The 22,833-nt window shown below is 30.8% G+C and overlaps 2 protein-coding genes across 2 annotated transcripts; both read left to right on the top strand.

Annotated features, from left to right (window-relative positions):
• Positions 1-535: 535 nt before the first annotated feature.
• On the top strand, positions 536-8,493 carry LOC142241701 (uncharacterized). Its single transcript, XM_075313489.1, has 2 exons — positions 536-1,101; positions 8,325-8,493. The coding sequence occupies exons 1-2, from the start codon at positions 758-760 to the stop codon at positions 8,440-8,442; spliced, it is 462 nt and encodes a 153-aa protein (XP_075169604.1). The 5' UTR covers positions 536-757; the 3' UTR covers positions 8,443-8,493.
• A 6,221-nt stretch (positions 8,494-14,714) lies between these two features.
• LOC142240484 (uncharacterized) lies at positions 14,715-18,314 on the top strand. The gene is made up of 2 exons (XM_075312184.1): positions 14,715-15,142; positions 17,750-18,314. Exons 1-2 carry the CDS (start codon positions 14,826-14,828, stop codon positions 17,871-17,873), a joined length of 441 nt encoding a protein of 146 aa, XP_075168299.1. The 5' UTR covers positions 14,715-14,825; the 3' UTR covers positions 17,874-18,314.
• Positions 18,315-22,833: the final 4,519 nt, after the last annotated feature.

The following is a 22,833-nucleotide window of genomic DNA, read 5'->3' as shown; positions in this document are numbered from 1 at the left end:
TTCAATAACGCTTTACCTATTCAAACTGTTACCATTAAAAGCTTATTATATTCGAACTAACAACGATACTCTCTTCATCTACCTATTTTTTAAAAGCACATTACGCATATTAAACGGCTAAACACAAATGCACTTTGCCGTAAAATGGGCTATGCAACCAAAACAAAAACGGAAAGTGAGAGAATATTCACACTCACATACATAGTTATACACATGTTGTTGGTAATATGGGGGGAGGGTCATGAATAAAGTTAACGGTTAACTTGGTTGATTTCAAACCCAACGAACTCAAACAATAACTCCGACTCCACTTTAGCACCGATAATAAGGTCGATTGTTTTTGTTGTAGCCTCTGCCCCGGTGCCATTATTGTGGTAAACAGTTTTTTTTGTTGAATTTGAAAACAATTTACCAATGGTCAAACGACCGGTTTAAGTCAATGGCTTTTGTGATTTTCATAAAATTCAGTTGTTCTGCATTGACTTTGAATTTGAGACGAACAACTTAAATCAAACGTAAAAGATTCGTCATAAAAGATAGATCGCACAGGCAAAAAACGCTTCGCTTTAAATTAAATTGGGTCACGGCAAACGGAGTTACTCTCAGGGTTTTAATCGAAATTCAATTAACCGATAAACTGAAGGGCCCATAAAAAGCATTCAAATATTTAACACTCAATCCTCAACATTATTGCATCGAGGAGCTACTCAATCCAATCCTATATAGTGATAGTGCTTAAGTTCTTAAAAAATCCACCATGCTAGACGACAAAGAAATGATCGAAGTTAATTTAAGTTCCTCCGATTTGTCGAAGATAGCTGGTGAAATGAATTCTTCGTCGAAACTCTTACATGAAGTTGCCTGTCTTAGTAAATCCTTTAGCATCAATGATCTCAAAGATCGTACCTTCTTAGCGAAGCGAATTACATCTCATCCAAAATATGCCACAATTGGAGGTATCAAAGGTAATGGCAGTGATGAAGATGTCGATAAAAAACAAATCGATAGTCCAAATATCAGTTGTCTACGTCAAATGTATTGTCCCGATTGCCATCAACGTTTGGATACAGATAGTGTTCGATTTGAAACATTATTATCGTGGTAAGTAGTCAATTACATGACATATAAGCATACACTGAAAAAATTTGCATCGTTGACTAATTATAAAATTTGTTGCTTATACACCTAAAAAAAACAAAAGAAAATGTGGTTTAATTTTGGAAAATGGTAACCAAAATAATTGTCTAATTGCAACATGATAAAAAAAACAATGTGACTGAATTGCAACAGATTGCAGCATACAGACAGCAGACATATTTATTCCAGCGATATTTCAATTTATTGTTTACAAGCTTACAAACGATCCTTGATCGATTCAAGCGTAGTAGTGTGATTGTTATATGTATATTTGGCTGGAAAGCCACAAGTGGCTATCGTTGGAGCCTTCTAGCATGTACACTGAGAAAATCATGTTCAGTTCCAAATATTTTGGCTAACACTAAAGATTTTGCCAAAGAAGCGGAAAATTGAAGTAAGGGTCCCTTAAAGACACAATTCTTTTTAAAATTTCTGTTTTGCATACATGATTCTAGGGAAGAAATGTTAATTTATTCATTATTTTTTTGCTTTATTCTTCATGTCCTATAAAAGTCCTTTATGTTCGCAGTAAAAGATGTTTTTTAAATAAAATTTTCAAAAAATTTCCTATTTTTAAACGTTTTTTATACCCTCCACCATAGGAAGGGGGGGTATATTAACTTTGTCATTCCGTTTGTAACACATCGAAATATTGCTCTAAGACCCCATAAAGTATATATATTCTGGGTCGTGGTGAAATTCTGAGTCGATCTGAGCATGTCCGTCCGTCCGTCTGTTGAAATCACGCTAACTTCCGAACGAAACAAGCTATCGACTTGAAACTTGGCACAAGTAGTTGTTATTGATGTAGGTCGGATGGTATTGCAAATGGGCCATATCGGTCCACTTTTACGTATAGCCCCCATATAAACGAACCCCCAAATTTGGCTTGCGAGGCCTCTAAGAGAAGCAAATTTCATCCGATCCGGCTGAAATTTGGTGCATGGTGTTAGTATATGGTCTCTAACAACCATGCGAAATTGGTCCACATCGGTCCATAATTATATATAGCCCCCATATAAACCGATCCCCCGATTCGGCTTGCGAAGACTCAAAGCGAAGCAAATTTCATCCGATCCGGCTGAAATTTGGTACATGATGTTAATATATGGTCTCTAATAACCATGCAAAAATTGGTCTACATCGGTCCATAATTATATATAGCCCCCATATAAACCGATCACCAGATTTGACCTCCGGAGCCTCTTGGAAGACCAAAATTCATCTGATTCAGTTGAAATTTGGTACGTGGTCTTAATATATGGGGAGCCACCGTGGTGCAATGGTTAGCATGCCCACCTTGCATACACAAGGTCGTGGGTTCGATTCCTGCTTCGACCGAACACCAAAAAGTTTTTCAGCGGTGGATTATCCCACCTCAGTAATACTGGTGACATTTCTGAGGGTTTCAAAACTTCTCTAAGTGGTTTCACTGCAATGTAGAACGCCGTTCGGACTCGGCTATAAAAAGGAGGTCCCTTGTCATTGAGCTTAACATGGAATCGGGTAGCACTCAGTGATAAGAGAGAAGTTCACCAATGTGGAATCACAATGGACTGAATAGTCTAAGTGAGCCTGATACATCGGGCTGCCACCTAACCTTACTAAACCTAATATATGGTCTCAAACACCCATGCAAAAATTGATCGAAATCGGCCCATAATTATATATAGGCCCCATATAAACCGATCCCCAGATTTGATCCTCGGAGCCCCTTGGAAGAGCAAAATTCATCCGATTCGGTTGAAATTTGGTACGTGATGTTAGTATATGGTATCCAACAACCATGCAGGAATTGGTTCATATTAGTCCATAATTATATATAGCTCCCATATAAACCGATCCCCAGATTTGACCTCCGGTGCCTTTTGGAGAAGCAAAATTCATCCGATTTGGTTGAAATTTGGTACGTGGTGGTAGTATATGATATTTAACAACCATGCCAAAAGTGGTCCATATCAGTCCATAATCATGTATAGCCCCCATATAAACCGATCCAGAGATTTGGTTTTGAAGCCTCTTTGAGGAGCAAATTTCATCCGAGTCAGGTGAAATTTGGTACATGATGTTAATATATGGTTTCTAATAACCATGCAAAAATTGGTCCACATCGGCCCATAATTATATATAGCCCCCATATAAACCGATCACCAGATTTGACCTCCGGAGCCTCTTGGAAGACTAAAATTCATTTGATTCAGTTGAAATTTGGTACGTGGTGTTAATATATGGGGAGCCACCGTGGTGCAATGGTTAGCATGCCCGCCTTGCATACACAACAAGTGGTCCATATCAGTCCATAATCATGTATAGCCCCCATATGAACCGATCCCGAAATTTGGTTTTGAAGCCTCTTTGTGGAGCAAATTTCATCCGAGTCAGTTGAAATTTGGTACATTGTGCTAGTATATAGCCGTTAACAACCATGCCTAACTAGGTCCATATCGGTCTATAGTTATATATAGCCCTCAGATAAATCGATCCCCAATCACACAAAAATTGGCCCATACCAATTTCATAATTATATATAGCCCTCATATAAGCGACCCCCATATTTCAATTCTGGCTCTCTACGTATCGTGCAAAAAGTTTATATCGATTCGTAATTATTTGTAGACTTACCTATACATAACTTTTTTGTCTGATATATACCACGTATGGACTAACTCACAATTTAGAAAACGATGTTAAGAAGTTTTAAGATAACACAACCCAAGTAATTCCATTGTGGATGACAGTCTTTCGTAGAAGTTTCTACGCAATCCATGGAAGAGGGTACATAAGATTCGGCCTGGCCGAACTTACGGACGTATATACTTGTTGGTTTTTTTCTTTTGCTTTATAGTCAAAATGCAAAAAGTCAAGAAATTTCAAGAGGATTTCATTAATTTTGAAGATTTTTGCAGTATTATTAAAACCAAGTTGACCTTAGGTAAAGTTAGGTTAGGTGGCAGCCCGATGTTTCAGTCCATTCAGTCCATTGTGATACCACATTGGTGAACTTCTCTCTTAGCACTGAGTGCTGCCCGATTCCATGTTAAGCGCAATGACAAGGGACCTCCTTTTTATAGCCGAGTCCGAACGGGGAGGTCCCCTACTCCGGGAGGTCCCCTACTCCGTCCAGTTATCAAAAGACCAAGTACCCCATATCAATTTCATAGCATCCTCCCACATCTTCTGTAAAGTTTATATAAATCGGAGGGGTTTAGGGATCAATTATTCGTAAAAAAAGAAGAATAGTGGATCACTTACCAGATATAGTGGATCCCAACCAGATATCGAAAAACAAAGTAGCGAATATTGTCTCTAGACAACCTTCAGCCTTCCCTGAACATTTCACACAAATCGGAGAACTTAACTACAATATTCGAAAAGTTAAGCAAATTTCTACACGCAGAGAAGGAATATGATCACCTCATCAAGAGCAAAATATTATTTTTGGGTGGTGACCACGTAACATGTTTATCGCAAAAATGTTGTTTTGTTACCAAACATAAAATGCTTTCCGAAAACATATACATAATTTCCAAGAAAATAACATTGTTGCGATAAAAATGTTACATGGTCACCATTCAAAAATTACATTTTGCTCTTGAAACATGTTTGAGGTAATCATATTCCTTTTCTGGGTGTATAGATCAGGTACCCAATATTAATGTCATGACCTCCATACTCGTCCTCTGTAAATATGAAGTAATTCGGAGATGTTTAGTTTCAGGTTTCAAGAGTATTATGTTACACTGTCATGGGGATGGTTTTGATTCCTTGGCGAATTTTTTTTATAGAAATAACATTTTGGCGAAACTTTCTTGAAAATAAAATTTTGACAAAGTTTTTTATAGAAATAAAAAAAATTAATTTTGAGGATCTACCTCTATTACCCAGCAAAAAAAGAGTCGCCAAAAAGTAATGAAAATGTTCTTTTTCGATCCGGAAGTGGTGCAAAATTGACGCAGAAGCGATGAATTTAACATGGGCTTGTCATAGGACGGAATCATCACTTCTTTAGGTGTGATCCGAATTCAATATTTTGGATCTAAATTAAAAAATTGTATGATATTTTGTCAAATAAATAATTTTTATAATTTTTTACAATTTTTAATGGATTTTAACGCTTATCGGAAACGTTTGACCTCAAACATTTTCAAAAATTCGCAATTTTTTCATATTGAATTTAGCATTTTTTTCGACAAAATTTAAATGATTTGTACCATTTTATGAATTTTTACTCTGTTTATAACCTATTTGAAACAAAAAAAGTTAAAATTACCCACTAAAAGTATGAAAAAATGAATTAAAAGAACTTCCTGGGTGGTTAAAATAAAGAACATCATTGGGAGTGCATCTTCTGGAAGTGCTTTTAAAGTTGTGCCTTTGGAAGAACTTCCAAATTTTTTTGCTGGGTATTTCAAGTGCTATATGAGGTTTTTCTGAAATCTTGATTCTTGAATTGCTACCAAATGGCCTCAAAATAATTTGCGCTATTTGGCCTATAATATCTTTCGAAGTGTGAGACCAAATACAAAAAAGAAACCGAAAAAATAACAACTATAGTTAAGCAGAAAAATGGTTCTCAAAACCTGATTCAATCACGAAAATTATTGATCCAATTAATTTTTTAATTTTAGCAAAATTTTCTATAGAAACAAAATTTTGACAACATTTTCTATAAAATAAAATGTTGACAGGATTTTCTATAGAAAGAGAATGTTGACAAAATTTTCTATAGAAATAAAATTTTAACAAGATTTTCTATAGAAATAAAATTGTAGCAAAATTTTCTATAGAAACCAAATATTGGCAAAATTTTCTATAGAAATAAAATCTTGGCGAAATTTTCTATAGAAATAACATTTTGGCGAAATTTTCTATAGAAATAAAATTTTGACAAAATTTTCTATATTCTGGAGAAATTTATTTCTGGAGAAATAAAATTTTGGTAAAATTTTCTATAGAAATATTTTTTTTTATTTCTAGAGAAATACAATTTTTTTATTTCTGGAGAAATAAAATTTTGGCACAATTTTCTATGGAAAAAAAGAAAAACTTTGGAAAAATTTTCTATAGAAATGAAATTTTGACAAAATTTTCTTTAATACAATTTTGACAGGATTTTCTATAGAAACAAAATGTTGACAAAAGTTTCCATAGAAATAAAATAATGTTCTGAAGAAATAAAATTCTGGCAAATTTTTCTATAGAAATAAAATTTTGACAAAATTTTCTATAGAAAAAAAATTTTACATAATGTTCTGGAGAAATAAAATTTTGGCAAAATTTTTTATATAAATGAAATTTTTACAAAATTTTCAGGAGAAATAAAATTTTGACAAAATTTTCTAAAGAATTTTTTTTTTTATTACTGGAGAAATAAAATTTTGGCAAAATTTTCTATAGAAATAGAATTTTTAATTTCTAGAGAAATAAAATTTTGGTAAAATTTTCTATAGAAATAATTTTTTTTATTTCTGGAGAAATAAAATTTTGGCACAATTTTCTATAGAAATAAACTTTTGGAAAAATTTTCTATAGAAATGAAATTTTGACAAAATTTTCTTTAATAAAATTTTGACAGGATTTTCTATAGAAATAAAATTTTGACAAAATTTTCTATAGAAATAAAATTTTAACATAATGTTCTGAAGAAATAAAATTCTGGCAAATTTTTCTATAGAAATGAAATTTTGACAAAATTTTCTATAGAAATAAAATTTTACATAATGTTCTGGAGAAATAAAATTTTGGCAAAATTTTCTATATAAATAAATTTTTTTATTTCTAGAGAAATAAATTTTTTTATTTCTAGAGAAATAAATTTTTTTATTTCTGGAGAAATAACATTTTGGCACAATTTTCTATAGAAATAAACTTTTGGAAAAATTTTCTATAGAAATGCAATTTTGGCAAAATTTTCTATAATAAAATTTTGACAGGATTTTCTATAGAAATAAAATTTTGACAAAATTTTCTATAGAAATAAAATGTTGACAGGATTTTCTATAGAAATAAAATTCTGGCAAAATTTTCTATAGAAATGAAATTTTGACAAAATTGTCTATAGAAATAAAATTTTACATAATGTTCTGGAGAAATAAAATTTTTACAAAATTTTCTATAGAAATAAAATTTTTTATTTCTAGAGAAATATTTTTTTTTTTTTATTTCTGGAGAAATAAAATTTTGGTAAAATTTTCTATAAAAATATTTTTTTTTTATTTCTAGAGAAATAACTTTTTTTATTTCTGGAGATATAAAATTTTGGCACAATTTTCTATAGAAATAAACTTTTGGAAAAATTTTCTATAGAAATGAAATTTTGACAAAATTTTCTATAATAAAATTTTGACAGGATTTTCTATAGAAATAAAATTTTTACAAAATTTTCTATAGAAATAAAATTTTAACATAATGTTTTGAAGACATAAAATTCTGGCAAAATTTTCTATAGAAATGAAATTTTGACAAAATTTTCTATAGAAATAAAATTTTGGCAAAATTTTCTCTAGAAATGAAATTTTGACAAAATTTTCAGGAGAAATAAAATTTTGACAAAATTTTCTATAGAAAAAAAATTTACAAAATTTTGTATAGAAATAAATTTTTTTTATTTCAGGAGAAATAAAATTTTGGCAAAATTTTCTATAGAAATATTTTTTTTTATTTCTAGAGAAATAAATTTTTTTATTTCTGGAGAAATAAAATTTTGGCAAAATTTTCTATAGAAATAAACTTTTGGAAAAATTTGCTATGGAAATACAATTTTGGGAAAATTTTCTGTCAAAATAAAATTTTGCCAAAATTTTCTATAGAAATAAAATTTTACCAAAATTTTCTGTCAAAATAAAATTTTGGCAAAATTTTCTATAAAAATAAAATTTTGGCAAAATTTTCTATAGATATGAAATTTTGGCAGAATTTTCTATAAAGAAAATACTTTTTCTCTGTGTGTAGACACATTTTTCTCGCATGAGTTGAACAGTGTATTTACAAACCTAAGATTTAAATTATTGAGACATAACATTATCATTAATTACCAAATAGCTAATGATGACATATAACTAAATTCCCATTACGTTTGTTGTTTTCAAAAATTTCCGATAATTTTGAAAATATGCTTCATATTATTATTGTTATATTATTTTTCTTTTTTTGAAAATATTACATAATTGTTTTTCTCCCTCTTTTAGTTGTCTACCATTGTTTCCCATTAAATCCATGTACCAATGCTGTCTTCGGCGATCAATAGGCCGAAAGGTCATTTGTAATAAGTGTGGCAGTAATTTGGGTTATTGGAAGCGATCGTAAATACTACATGGATTTGGAAGCAACCAAAATGAATTTGCATTTAAAAGTATAATTAAGATATTATCTACAGTGTGCTATAATTGAAATACTCATTAGAAAAAATAAATATTTAATTTATAGAATATAAAAAAGATATAATTAATATAAAATTATGCATTTTTTAATTATTGTATTTTTATATTCTGTCATAAATAGAAATAAAGACCGAGGTAAACTGATGCTAAAATTAATTTATGTTTATTGGACAAACATATTTGTTGTACTTTCGTTTTTAATTTTTTTTTCATAGTTTCTCAACCTACCTAACCCAGCAAAAAAAAAGATCTTCCAAAGGCACAACCTAACCCCAGAAAAAGAAAAAAAAACGTCGCCAAAAGAAGTAATGAAAATGTTCTTTTTGGATCCGGAAGTGGTGCATAATTGACGCAGAGCGATGAATTTAACATGGGCTTGTCATAAGACGGAAGTCCTCCATTTCAACAGCCGTTGCACTGAATTTGCATCACTTCTTTAGGTGTGATCCGAATTCAATGTTTTGGATGTAAATTAAAAAATTCTGTGTTAATTTGTCAAATAAATAATTTTTATACTTTTTTATAATTTTTAATGGATTCTAACGCTTGTCAGAAACGTTTGACCTTAAATATTTTCAAAAATTCACAATTTTTTCAGATTGGATTTAGCATTTTTTTTTTTCGACAAAATTTAAATGGTTTGTATCATTTTATGAAATCTTACTCTGTTTTTAACCTATTTGAAACAAAAAAGTTAAAATTACCCATTACAAGTATGAAAAAAAGCAAGTTATAAAAAATTGATTTAAAAGATCTTCCTGGGTAGATAAAATAAAGAACATCATTGGGAGGGCATCTACTGGAAGTGCTTTTAAAGTTGTGCCTTTGGAAGAACTTCCAATATTTTTTTTTGCTGGGAACTACGTCGTGCGAAAATTAAACTAAATTTTACACTACATTTTGAGATTTCCACAAAGTGATTTTAAAATCAGTAAAGTTCAATGCACTGGTGTACTTTTTAACTGCAATTCACAAAATTACACCCTATCATAGAAAAAAAATTAAAAAAATTAAATTTTATTTCTATAGAAAATTTTGTCAAAATTTTACTTTATCTATGTTTTGTTGTTTTTGTTTTTCGACTTTTTTGTTAAATGCCTTATGGTTTCTGAAATCATCGACCGGAATAATAAAACTCAATGCTGGCAAAAATCAAAAATATTTCCGAAGGAGATGGATATATCGAATTATAAAAAATAAAAACAAGTATATACGGCCGTAAGTTCGGCCAAGCCGAAGCTTATGTACCCTCCAACATTTTTTTCTAAACACTGCCATCCACAATCGAATTACTTGGGTTGCGGTAACACTTGCCGATGGCAAGGTATCTTAAAATCTCCTAACATCGTCTCCTAAATTGTAAGTAAGTTCATACGTGGTATATATTAAATTAACATAAATTTTCCATAGAAATAAAATTTTGACAAAATTTTCTATAGAAATAAAATTTTGACAAAATTTTCTATAGAAATAAATTTTTGACAAAATTTTCTATAGAAATAAAATTTTGACAAAATTTTCTATAGAAATAAAATTTTGACAAAATTTTCTATAGAAATAAAATTTTGACAAAATTTTCTATAGAAATAAAATTTTGACAAAATTTTCTATAGCTATAAAATTTTGACAAAATTTTCTATAGAAATAAAATTTTGACAAAATTTTCTATAGAAATAAATTTTTGACAAAATTTTCTATAGAAATAAAATTTTGACAAAATTTTCTATAGAAATAAAATTTTGACAAAATTTTCCATAGAAATAAAATTTTGACAAAATTTTCCATAGAAATAAAATTTTGACAAAATTTTCTATAGAAATAAAATTTTGACAAAATTTTCTATAGAAATAAATTTTTGACAAAATTTTCTATAGAAATAAAATTTTGACAAAATTTTCTACAGAAATAAAATTTTGACAAAATTTTCTATAGAAATAAAATTTTGACAAAATTTTCTATAGAAATAAAATTTTGACAAAATTTTCTATAGAAATAAAAGTTTAACAAAATTCACTATAGAAATAAAATGTTCACAAAATTTTCTAAAGAAATAAAATTTTGACAAAATTTTCTATAGAAAAAAGGTTTTGACAAAATTTTCGATAGAAAAGAAAATTTAAACAAAATTTTCTATAGAAATGAAATTTTAACAAAATTGTCTATAGAAATAAAATGTTGGTAGATTATTTTTGGCTCGAGTGGCAACCATGATTATGAACCGATATGGACAAATTTTGGTATGGATGTTAGAGACTAGAGGTCTGCATCGAATAGCTTTTCACTACATATATGCAATTCGCTGTCGAATATAGTACATACACTGTCTTTCTCTCAGAGCGCAAGTAGTGAAGTGAAGAGAACACTTGCTTGTCAAATACCACCAAGTACTTATCCGAAATAATATGTGTTCCGAAAAAAAGGAACAATAAAAATGTAAGTACTTGAGAAAAAGTACAACATGGATTCTCTTCACTTCACGTGGTACCACAAGTATTTCTCAGTTATGTACGAAGCAAAACTTTCCATTATTATTAATCATAGATATGTATGTATGTCACATATTTCATATATTTATGTATGTCACACACTTACCTTAACGTTTGCCGTTCTTTATAACAAACCAAAACATATATTATGGAGAGTAACTGTTTTTTTGTATTTCTGAAACTGCACGTGGTACATGGAGTACTCTATGAAGTTTTGTTCTCGCAACATACTCGACGTGATCACTCTGAGGACACTTCAATAAGAGAGAAAGAGGAATATGTGTTTGTTGGTAGTGAAGACATCAGAGTAGCAACAAGAAGTTACTCGTGGCTTTTGGTGTTCATCAAAATGTGTACCAATAGTTTTGCGACTCTCTCAAATAGATGTACTCATGTAGCAAGTACACGTGTACTCTGCATTTACAAATGGAATTGTGCAGACCTCTATTAGAGACCATATACTAATACTACATTCCACATTTGAACCGGATCGGATGAAATTTGCTTCTCTGTGAGGCTCCGCAAGCCAAATCTGGGGATCGGTTTATATGGGGGCTATATATAATTATGGACCGATGTGGACCAATTTTTGCATGGTTGTTAGAGACCATATACCAACACCATGTATATGCTTCTCTTAGAGGCTCCGCAAGCCAAATCTGAGGGTCCGTTTATATGGGAGCTATACGTAAAAGTGGACCGATATGGCCCATTTGCAATACCATCCGACCTACATCAATAACAACTACTTGTGCCAAGTTTCAAGTCGATAACTCGTTTTGTTCGGAAGTTAGCGTGATTTCAACAGACGGACGGACGGACATGCTTAGATCGACTCAGAATTTCACCACGACCCAGAATATATATACTTTATGGGGTCTTAGATCAATATTTCGATGTGTTACCCTCCACCATAGGATGGAAGGTATAATAAAATTTTGACCTCGAGCTTGAATTTATAAAAAAAAAATTGTCACAATTTTATTTCTACAGAAAATTTTGCCAAAATTTTATTTCAATAGAAAATGTTGTCAAAATTTTATTTCTTTTAAAAAATTTGTGAAAATTTAATTTCCATAGAAAATGTTGTCCAAATTTTGTCAACGTTAAACTTCTAAAATGTTGTCCAAATTTTTTATAGAAATTAAACTTTGACAAAATTTTCTATAGAAATAAAATGTTCCATTCTTTTCGTTTTGTTATTGTTGGTTTTGTTCTTTAAGCATTGTTGTTGTTTTTTATTGCCGCTTAAAACCATACATTGACTAAACTACAAGTGTAGCTTAACCAACAGAGGAAAAGAATGTTTGTCAAATTTATTTGGGCAAAGCCCTATAGACTGCAAGATGGTTGGATGGACGCACGTTTCGGAATTACCACATTCCTCATCAGCATCCTCTACTTGCAGCAAAACTATCAACCAATTATCAGAATAAATTCAGGCAGTTTATTAAATCCAACTATAAACAACACTTGAACCCTCCGAAAAAAGGTTTTACATTGATAGCCGGATGATGCTGATGAGGAATGTAGTAATTCTGGAACGTGGGTCCATCCAACCATTTTGCAGTCTATAGGACTTTGCCCAAATAAATTTGACAAACATTCTTTTCCTCTGTTGGTTAAGCTACACTTGTAGTTTAGTCAATGTATGGTTTTAAGCTGCAATAAAAAACAACAACAATGCTTAAAGAACAAAACCAACAATAACAAAACAAAAAGAATGGAAAAAGAAGAGGAGGTACGCTCAAAATAAACCCAGCCAACTGAATTCAAATCGATGATTTGACAATGGCGGCATAAGCCGGCTATCAATGTAAAACCTTTTTTCGGAGGGTTCAAGTGTTGTTTATAGTTGGGTTTAATAAACTGCCTGAATTTATTCTGATAATTGGTTGATAGTTTTGCTGCGAGTAGAGGATGCTGATGAGGAATGTGGTAATTCCGAAACGTGCGTCCATCCAACCATCTTGCAGTCTATAATAAATATACAATAAATTTGACAAACATTCTTTTCCTCTGGTGGTTAAGCTACACTTGTAGTTTAGTCAATGTATGGTTTTAAGCTGCAATAAAAAAACAACAAGAAATAAAATTTTAACAAAATTTTCTATAGAAATAAAATTTTGATAAAATTTTCTATAGAAATAAAATTTTGATAAAATTTTCTATAGAAATACAATTTTGTAAATTTTTTTTTTTGGAAATTTCCACAGTCCAATGAAATTTTCCTTTTTCTGGTTTTAACAACGCTTTGCGGAAATCGCAAAAATGTGGAGAAAATTTAGTTTAATTTTCGTACGAAGTAGTTGATTCTTGCTATAAAACAGTTTAATAAAATTTTGATAAAATTTTCTATAGAAATACAATTTTGTAAATTTTTTTTTTGAAAATTTCCACAGTCCAATGAAATTTTCCTTTTTCTGGTTTTAACAATGCTTTGCGGAAATCGCAAAAATGTGGAGTAAAGTTAGTTTAATTTTCGTACGAAGTAGTTGATTCTTGCTATAAAACAGTTTACCTTACTTAAATTTCAATTATACTATATCATCGTAATTTATTTCTATCTTCAATTTTACCATGACTTTAATAAATCTAAAGCACAGAAGTCAAGTGATGATCATCGACATGTATTAATAAAGCTCCACTTCAAGGTGAAGTATTTTTTGAGTACATGCGGACAAGAGGGCTTTAAATATTTTAAAGAAAATGATTGAAATATAATATAAAGAAATTAAATAAAAAGATTCAACGAAGAATCTTAAAAACACAAAAAAGTAAAGTTCGGAAGTTAACGTGATTTCAACAGCCGGATGAATGAACATCGCTCAGTGGTTCCAAATCGTTTGTTTTTGAAAATAACATACACTTGTAGTTTAGTCAATGCATGATTTTAAGTTGAAATAAAAAAAAAAACAACAAAAAAAAACAACAACAATATACAGCACTGTTGAAACCACAAATACAAGTTCAAAAACAAAAATATTTGTTAACGTATTTACAATATTTTGAACTATTTAACTCTCCTCCTTAGAATGGAAATTCCTTAGTGGAAATTCTTTGGCAATGATCCAATTTGCACTACTTGGGGATCCAAACTACTGGTTTCTGATTCGAATTCATTGTGTACCTTCAGCCCGGTTTATTCCATTACCATTCTTACTAGTCTTAGTCTTAATTTGAAAGCAAATTGCTAGAATAGTATACACAAACATATATTTGTGGCTTCAATCACGAAACTAATTCTAATTAATTTTTGAAATTGGAAAAAATTTAAATTAAATAAATTAATTGTGTAAAATTCCATTGATATTTCATATTTTTGTAATGTTCTTTTTGTGTGTATAAACTGTTGTCATTTTTTTGATTCTGATTTACTCTGCAGTTTATTTACTGCAAAGACCATACTACCAGATTCATATAAAATTTAAGAGTCCCCTAAGACCCAAATTTAGGAGACAATATTTTATTGCTCTCAACATTTGTAGACTTCTCTAGAGCAAATGTGACGCATGCGATTATTATGATTTTTTAGAGACAAAACTCTTAATTTTTTTTATTGACAAAAGTCTGTCTACCAAAGATGTTTAAAAAGGCTCTTCTATCTCAAAAAGACAACTACTAACAAAAATGACTGCAATAAAATGAGATCCGAAAATTTGCCAAATATTTATTTTTGTGATTATAATTTTCGGAGACAAACAAAACGCAACAAAAATAGTCCCATTGGAGCATCTCATAAAGCAAATTTCAAATACAAATTTTAGTTTGAATACAAACGTGTGTGTGACACAAACGAAACCGTCAAAATCTCACAGCACCCATGCGACAAGAATTCCTCTTGCACAAATACCAATCTAAGATACCAATTGAACAAGAATCTATGACCGCTATGTCTTTGGATTCACCGCGTACCCCAGATTCACATACGACACAAACGCCCCTTATCTATGGCCAAAATAGAATGGGGCCATCTTCTAAACCCCAAGGTCAGGACACACCCTATGTGAGATTCTATTCGGTTGGCCCAAAAACAAATGCCATCATTTGTCCCCTTTGCAAGGAGAAAACGGAAACAGTTAATGTGAACTACACGAACTTAATCGATGGCTTGAATTGTCTGATGTCTTGCCTATCTTGGTATGTATGTCTCTACATGTAAAAAAACTACTTCTTTCCTCCCAACTAAAATTTTACACAAACAAACATTGCGATTTTCTATTGGCTGTAAAATTTTTGTGATAAACGTTGAGGTCTTTTACAGAATGTGAAAACAATTTAATAAAGACTAATTCAATTTTTATTTAAAAAAAAACTTTTAAAAAAATATTCATATAATCTCATGTGTAGAAAATTTTATTTATGCATAGGTATGTATAGAATATTTTTATAATATTAAATTGAGCCGACGGGCTTTTTGGGCAGCAAATAAATCAATGACTTCTTCAGTCGGCACATTTATTCGGCGATGAACCGACATTAATGCCAATCCATTGAGTCTACTCTCGCTAGTCGAATTTCTAAGATACGTCTTTAATCTCTTCATTGTTGAAAATGAACGTTCGGATGAGCACGTAGTAACTGCAGGGATGGAAAATGCAGTACGAAAGTACTTTTTTCAATACTTTTTCACCCCGGTCAGTACCGTAGGAATGATTTAGTACCTTTTGTGTAGACATTTTTGAGTCGATATCAGATTTATGGTACAATAGCTTTGACAAAATATTTTAATATTTTGAGAAAGTCTTTATCAACCTTATTTGCTAATAGTCTTTTACAAATATGGCAAAACAAACATGTTCATGTGGGAAGAAAATCTCGATTTTGTAAAAGACATAGTCAAAAACAGGATTTTATTGAATTTCAAGAATGTTTTAGTCGAAAAAAGAATGCGATTCTATATTATCGATTTTTTATTTCGGTAGAAAATGTTGTCAAAATTTTATTTCTATACAGAATTTTTGCAAAATTTTATTTTTATAGAAAATTTTGTCAAAATTTTATTTCAATTGAAAAGTTTGTAAAAATTTTATTTCTAAAGGAAATTTTTGCAAAATTTTATGTCTATAGAAAAAATTTTGCAATTTTTTTTTCTATAGAATTTTTTTGCAAAATTTTATTTCTATAGAAAATTTTGTCAAAATTTTATTTCTATAGAAAATTTTTGCAAAATCTTATTTATGTAGAAAGTTTTGTCAAAATTTTATTTTCTTTAAAATTCAGTCTCTTGACAATAATCTTCCAGTAAAATTTTTGTTGAAATTTAGTAAAAAATTTTTTGTACTTTCTTAAAAATTTTATTATCCATCCCTGAGTAACTGGCAAAATGACCAAAATTTTTAAAAGAATATGCACGTTTGGAAAAATCTCTTTATTGCACTCTCCAAGTGCTTCCATCGCTGAATTAGGCAGGTTCTTTTCGCAGGTTTTGCGCCATTTCATTTACACATGTGTGTTTGGCAGTTTCGTTGTTGTTGCTATGGCCAAACAAAGCGAGTCATGTTCACAAAAAGAACAACAAACACACATAAAAAGCAGAAATACATTTTCCAAAAATGAAATTTGTGGTGCGAGAACAAAAACAATTTGTTTTTTTCGACCGTCGTTTGACGGGCTTTTCAACTAGTATTCTATGATTTGTGCAAGTTTTACAGGTAAGCGTTTTTCAAAATAAAACCTATGCAGTTAAAAATATATATTTCTTTATATAAAAATATTCATTCATTTCGGTGGTGGGGGGGAGGGGGATGAGGGGGATCAACCTGAACCTGAAATCGGCCTTAACCACAATATTTCCAATTAAAAAGTTAATTGAAGATGAGAAACTTTTTCAATTAAAAAATTAATTGATACAATTAACTTTTTAATCCAACTAGAAACATTGCGTCAATTTGATTAATGATTGAAAATTTTTTTAAATTTTTAATTAAAAAATTAATTGATACAATTAATTTTTTATCAAACTAGAGACAATTAGGACAATGATTGAAAATTTTTCAATTTTAAATAAAAAATTAACTGATACAATAAACTTTTTAATCAAAACAAAAACGCAAAGTCAATTAAGAAAGTGATTCCAATAAAAACTTAATTAATACAATTATTATTTTTTTTTATCAAACTAACAACACAAAGTTAGTTAAGAAAATTAGTGAAAATGTTCGCGGTTTTTATTGATTGAGTTTTCCAATTGACATAAATTAAATTTTTAATTGAATCAATTAAAGAAATAATTGATTTTTGCCATCAATATAAATTAATTTTTTAATTGAATCTATTAAAAAATTAATTGAAATTTTCAAATTAAAATCAATAAACTTTTTAATTAAATATTTTTTTTAAGCCCATTTAAAACAGTGATTGATATCATCATTTTCGTGATTGAAGACATTTCAATTAAAAGATTAATTGGATCAATTAATTTCGTGATTGAATCAAATTTTTTCTTTGTGTGTAGGTAAATCTTATTATTATTTTCGAAATCCAATCCACAGTCCAATTGTTATCAACACTCAACTATTACTATAGCCATAAACTCACAAGCAATGAATTCTATTTATAGATCAGATTGTGGGCATAACACACCAACAGATTCAAAGGAACTTCATTGAAAGAAATCAAACTTTTGTTAGGTCATCAGCTCCTTACAACTTTGGCTCTTTATTACTAGTTTTCGATAAGAATTCCTTATTTTTTTTTTTATAACATATTGTTTAATTATAGTGAATTTAATTATTTTTTTTCCAGCTGTTTCCCCATATTTGCTCTTTCGTGCATCTACACAATGTGTTGCCGGGGTTCATCTTCAAGTCAACGAAAATACTGTAGGAAATGTGGTGGCTACTTGGGCTTGTATTCTAGACCTAAATGAGGGAATATACGACCGCAAACACACACCGCTGAGTGCAACTACCAGTGAACAAATTATATTAACAAAATATTAAAAATTTTTTTAAATACTACAATTCGGAAAGAAATTAATAAAAAAGAAAAACAAGTATATACGACCGTAAGTTCGGCCAGGCCGAATCTTATGTACCCTCCACCATGGAGTGCGTAGAAACGTCTACACTGAAAAAAATATTGATCTAATTGAAAGATTATGCAACTTAAATTTTAGGACTCAAAATTTACGCAATGCTAAGGACAAAATTCTTTAAAACAATGTCATTTTAATTAAAAGAAAGTTTATAATCATAGCTTCAAAAATTTTTTTCATAACATTTAGGACACAAATCTTTAAATTTTGCGTCTCTCTGCTGAAGTTGTAGATCTTTGAAGTATGGCAAATTTTCCTAAAAATTAAGAAAAACATTTTTAATTTAAGGAAACCGTCTTTAAATCAACTGACATATTGAATTTTTATATTTAAGATAAAAACGCTTCAAGTAAATATAAAACAAGTACATACGGCCGCAAGTTCGGCCAGGCCGAATCTTATGTACCCACCACCATGGATTGGGTAGAAACTTCTACGAAAGACTGTGATTTAGTCCATACATGGTATATATTAGACAAAAAAGTTATGTATAGTTAAGTCTACAAATAATTACGAATCGATATGGACTTTTTGTACGTAGAGAACCAGAATTGAAATATGGGGGTCGCTTATATGGGGGCTATATACAATTATGAACTTGATATGGACCAATTTTTGTGTGATTGGGGATCGATTTATCTGAGGGCCAATATAACTATAGACCGATATGAACCTAGTTAGGCATGGTTGTTAACGACCATATACTAGCACAATGTACCAAATTCCAACTCACTCGGATGAAATTTGCTCTTCCAAGAGGTTCCAAAACCAAATCTCGGGATCGGTTTATATGGGGCTATGTACGATTATGGACTGATGTGGACCACTTTTGGCATGGCTGTTAAATATCATATACTACCACCACGTACCAAATTTCAAGCATTCTCCAAAAGGCACCGGAGGTCACATCTGGGGATCGGTTTATATGGGATATGGGAGCTATATATAATTATGGACTGATAGGAACCAATTCCTGCATGGTTGTTGGATACCATATACTAACATCACGTACCAAATTTCAACCGAATGGCAAGAATTTTGCTCTTCCAAGGGGCTCTGGAGGTCAAATCTGGGGATCGGTTTATATGGGGCCTATATATAATTATGGACCGATATCGACCAATTTTTGCATGGGAGTTTGAGGCCATATATTAACACCACGTACCAAATTTCAACTGAATCAGATGAATTTTGGTCTTCCAACAGGTTCCGGAGGTCAAATCTGGTGATCGGTTTATATGGTGGCTATATATAATTATGAACCGATGTGGACCAATTTTTGCATGGTCATTAGAGACCATATACTACCACCATGTACCAAATTTCAGCCGGATCGGATGAAATTTGCTTCTCTTAGCGGTCTCGCAAGCCAAATCGAGGGATCGGTTTATATGGGGGCTATATATAATTATGGACCGATGTGGACCAATTTTTGCACGGTTGTTAAAGACCATATACTAACACCATGTACCATATTTCAGCCGGATCGGATGAAATTTGCTTCTCTTAGAGGCCTCGCAAGCCAAATCGGGGGATTGGTTTATATGGGGGCTATATATAATTATGGACCGATGTGGACCAATTTTTGCATGGTTGTTAGAGACTATATACTGACACTATGTACCAAATTTCAGCCGGATCGGATGAAATTTGCTTCTCTTAGGGGCCTCGCAAGCCAAATCGGGGGATCGGTTTATATGGGGGCTATATATAATTATGGACCGATGTGGACCAATTTTTGCATGGTTGTTAGAGACCATATACTGACACCATGTACCAAATTTCAGCCGGATCGGATGAAATTTGCTTCTCTTAGAGGCCTCGCAAGCCAAATTTTGGGGTCCGTTTATATGGGGGCTATACGTAAAAGTGAACCGATATGACCCATTTGCAATACCATCCGACCTACATCAATAACAACTACTTGTGCCAAGTTTCAAGTCGATAGCTTGTTTCGTTCGGAAGTTAGCGTGATTTCAACAGACGGACGGACGGACATGTTCAGATCGACTCAGAATTTCACCACGACCCAGAATATATATACTTTATGGGGTCTTAGAGCAATATTTCGATGTGTTACAAACGGAATGACAAAGTTAATATACCCCCCATCCTATGGTGGTGGGTATAAAAATAATTATATTTTAATTAAAAGAAACTTTATAATCCCTGCTTCAAACATTTTTTTTTTCATTAAATTTAGGACACAAATCTTGAAATTTTGAATCTTTGAAGTACGGCAAATATTCCTTAAAATAAAGAAAAACATTTTTAATTTTAACTCAACTGACATATTGAATTTTTATATATAAGATAAAAACGCTTCAAATATAGGCTAAGACTTATTTTAAGGATTTGCATCTTTGGTTTAAAGGTTTTTTTTAGCATTAAGAAACCCGTTTTTACTTTGAAGTACTTGGCATAATTTGGATTTTGAAACTGGAATTTGTTTGTACCTGAATACCATTATTAATATATCGCACACAGAGAATAAAAATTCGATGAATGAGATCTGTATCCAATTTTAATTTTATCGACCCTAGATTTAAAGCCAGGGAGGTCCCTAAAAATGTCTTTATTTGAAAGAAGCCGCATCTTTGGCTCGGAATCAATACCAAAATCCTTAAAGGAAGGTCAAAATCTTTGGATCCAAGTAAACTTTTTTTTGAGTGTACTAAAGACGGTCATCCACAATTGATTTACTTGGGTTGCGGCCGATTGTAAAACTTCTTAACATCATCTTCTAAATTGTTATAGATATATATTAGACAAAAGAAAGGTCGATTAAATACGTATGTATTCAGTTCTTGACCGGTATATGTTATATAGGAAAGATATAATTACGAACCGATATGAACTTTTGTGCGGTAATTATAGAGCCAGAATTGAAATATGGGGGTCTTACCAACAATGGCAGATTTCTTACCGTTTGGTCGATTGGTAGAATTCTTGATGTTTTGGAAGATTTTGCAAAATATTCCTCGCCAATTAAGAGGTGCTTCATAATTGTCTATAGAAATAAAATTTGACAAAATTTTCTACAGAAATAAAATTCTGACAAATTTTCTATACACTGTTAGAAAAATATGTTTTTCATATGTTCCGATATAAACAAAATGTGTTTCGGACACAATTTTTAAACACAATATATTTAAGTGCCAACATGTAATGTTCCTAAGCTAACACTAAATGTTTGGGACACATATGTTAATATGTTAAAATATATTATGTTTGGGGTATGAATGTTTCATAAAAATAATATGTGTGAATGTAAACATATATAAATTTACAAATTTCGAGCAAACATATATATGTTTACAATTTCTGTGAAATGGTTGTATGTTGTTTCGGAAAACTAATTTATGATAAGGCCAAAAATTTTATATGCTTAAGTCTAAATATTATTTAATTTGAATATTAGAATGAGACATTCGGAACCAAGAGCATAGAGATTTAAAAAAAAAAACAGCATGTGTTTTCACCTTGAGAGGAGAATTTTATGTATGTGGGGACTGTAAATTTTTAATAACCCACATTTCGAAGTTTCATTATAAAAATTTAATATAGTATAAATGACTAAATTGCAACAAAAAAAATTGGTTCGGTCGGAGCAGGAATTGAACCCACGACCCTTTGCATGCAAGGCAGACATGCTAACCACTGCTCCACGTGGCCAACAAATGTATGTTTCTTTTAAATAATGTTATGTTTGCATGGGCTCGTGGGCGCTGCAAAGTATGCTATATAAATGTAACTTGTAACGATAATTGTCTACTGGTGACTATAACTACTACGTAGCCCAGTGGATAGTGTGTTGGCTTACAAACTGTATGGGCCTCGGTTCGATTCTCCGCCCAAGCGAAAGGTAAAATTAAAAAAAAATTATAAAATTGAATAATTTCTTCAACATTATTTGTATTACAGAAAAAGGTGCCAAGAACTAAAAATTTCGTGAAAGTGAAAATTATTTGAGGGAATGATCACAATCTTCTTTGGGGAAAATTCTTCCAAGCATATAATTTTTTGGGCTCAAAATGCTTCCAAACATATAATATGTTCACATAAAACAAACATATTAATATTTCGGCAGTATCCAATAATATATGTGCTTCCTGCAAAATATGTTGGGAGCATATGTTAAAGAAGCGATTTTTTTTGAGGGTGTAGGTATAAAATGTTGACAAAATTTTCTATAGAAATAAAATGATGACAAAATTTTCTATAGAAATAAAATTTTGACAAAACTTTCTATAGAAATAAAATTTTGACATAATTTTCTATAGAAATAAAATTTTGACAAAACTTTCTATAGAAATAAAAGTTTGACAAAAGTTTTCGGAACACGCAGAGAAGAAACATGATTGTCATAATCATATTCGAAGAGCAAAATAATATGATAGGAGCTATTTTTGTGGCGACTATGTAACATTTTCACCTGCAACCATGTTGGCTCAGTGAACATGGTTCTAAGAAAAATAAAATTGTCGTCATCTAAAATGTTATTATATTGATAAAAAGAATTTTGTTTCCATTAAAAGACAATGGTCACGATCTAAAATGTTATGGTATTCGCCAAAAATGTTTTTCTCCTAGTTAAAAGAACATGGTCACAAAATGTTTTGATCTTTATGAAAAAACTTTTTTCATCGTCGAAAAAAGGACGCCACTTGAGAAAAGAAAACACAAAATTAATTTTATTTGTTTGTTTTTATTTATTTACTAGCGTAACCCGACCCGCTTCGCTGCGCCTTCCGAAGCGTATTCGGAGGAACATTTTGCATTAACTTAGTCA

This window comes from Haematobia irritans, chromosome 5 (genome assembly GCF_050003625.1).
Source record: "Haematobia irritans isolate KBUSLIRL chromosome 5, ASM5000362v1, whole genome shotgun sequence".
NCBI lineage: Eukaryota > Metazoa > Arthropoda > Insecta > Diptera > Muscidae > Haematobia > Haematobia irritans.
The sequence above is the reverse complement of the archived record's forward strand: the minus strand, read 5'-3'. Positions and strand labels throughout refer to the sequence as shown.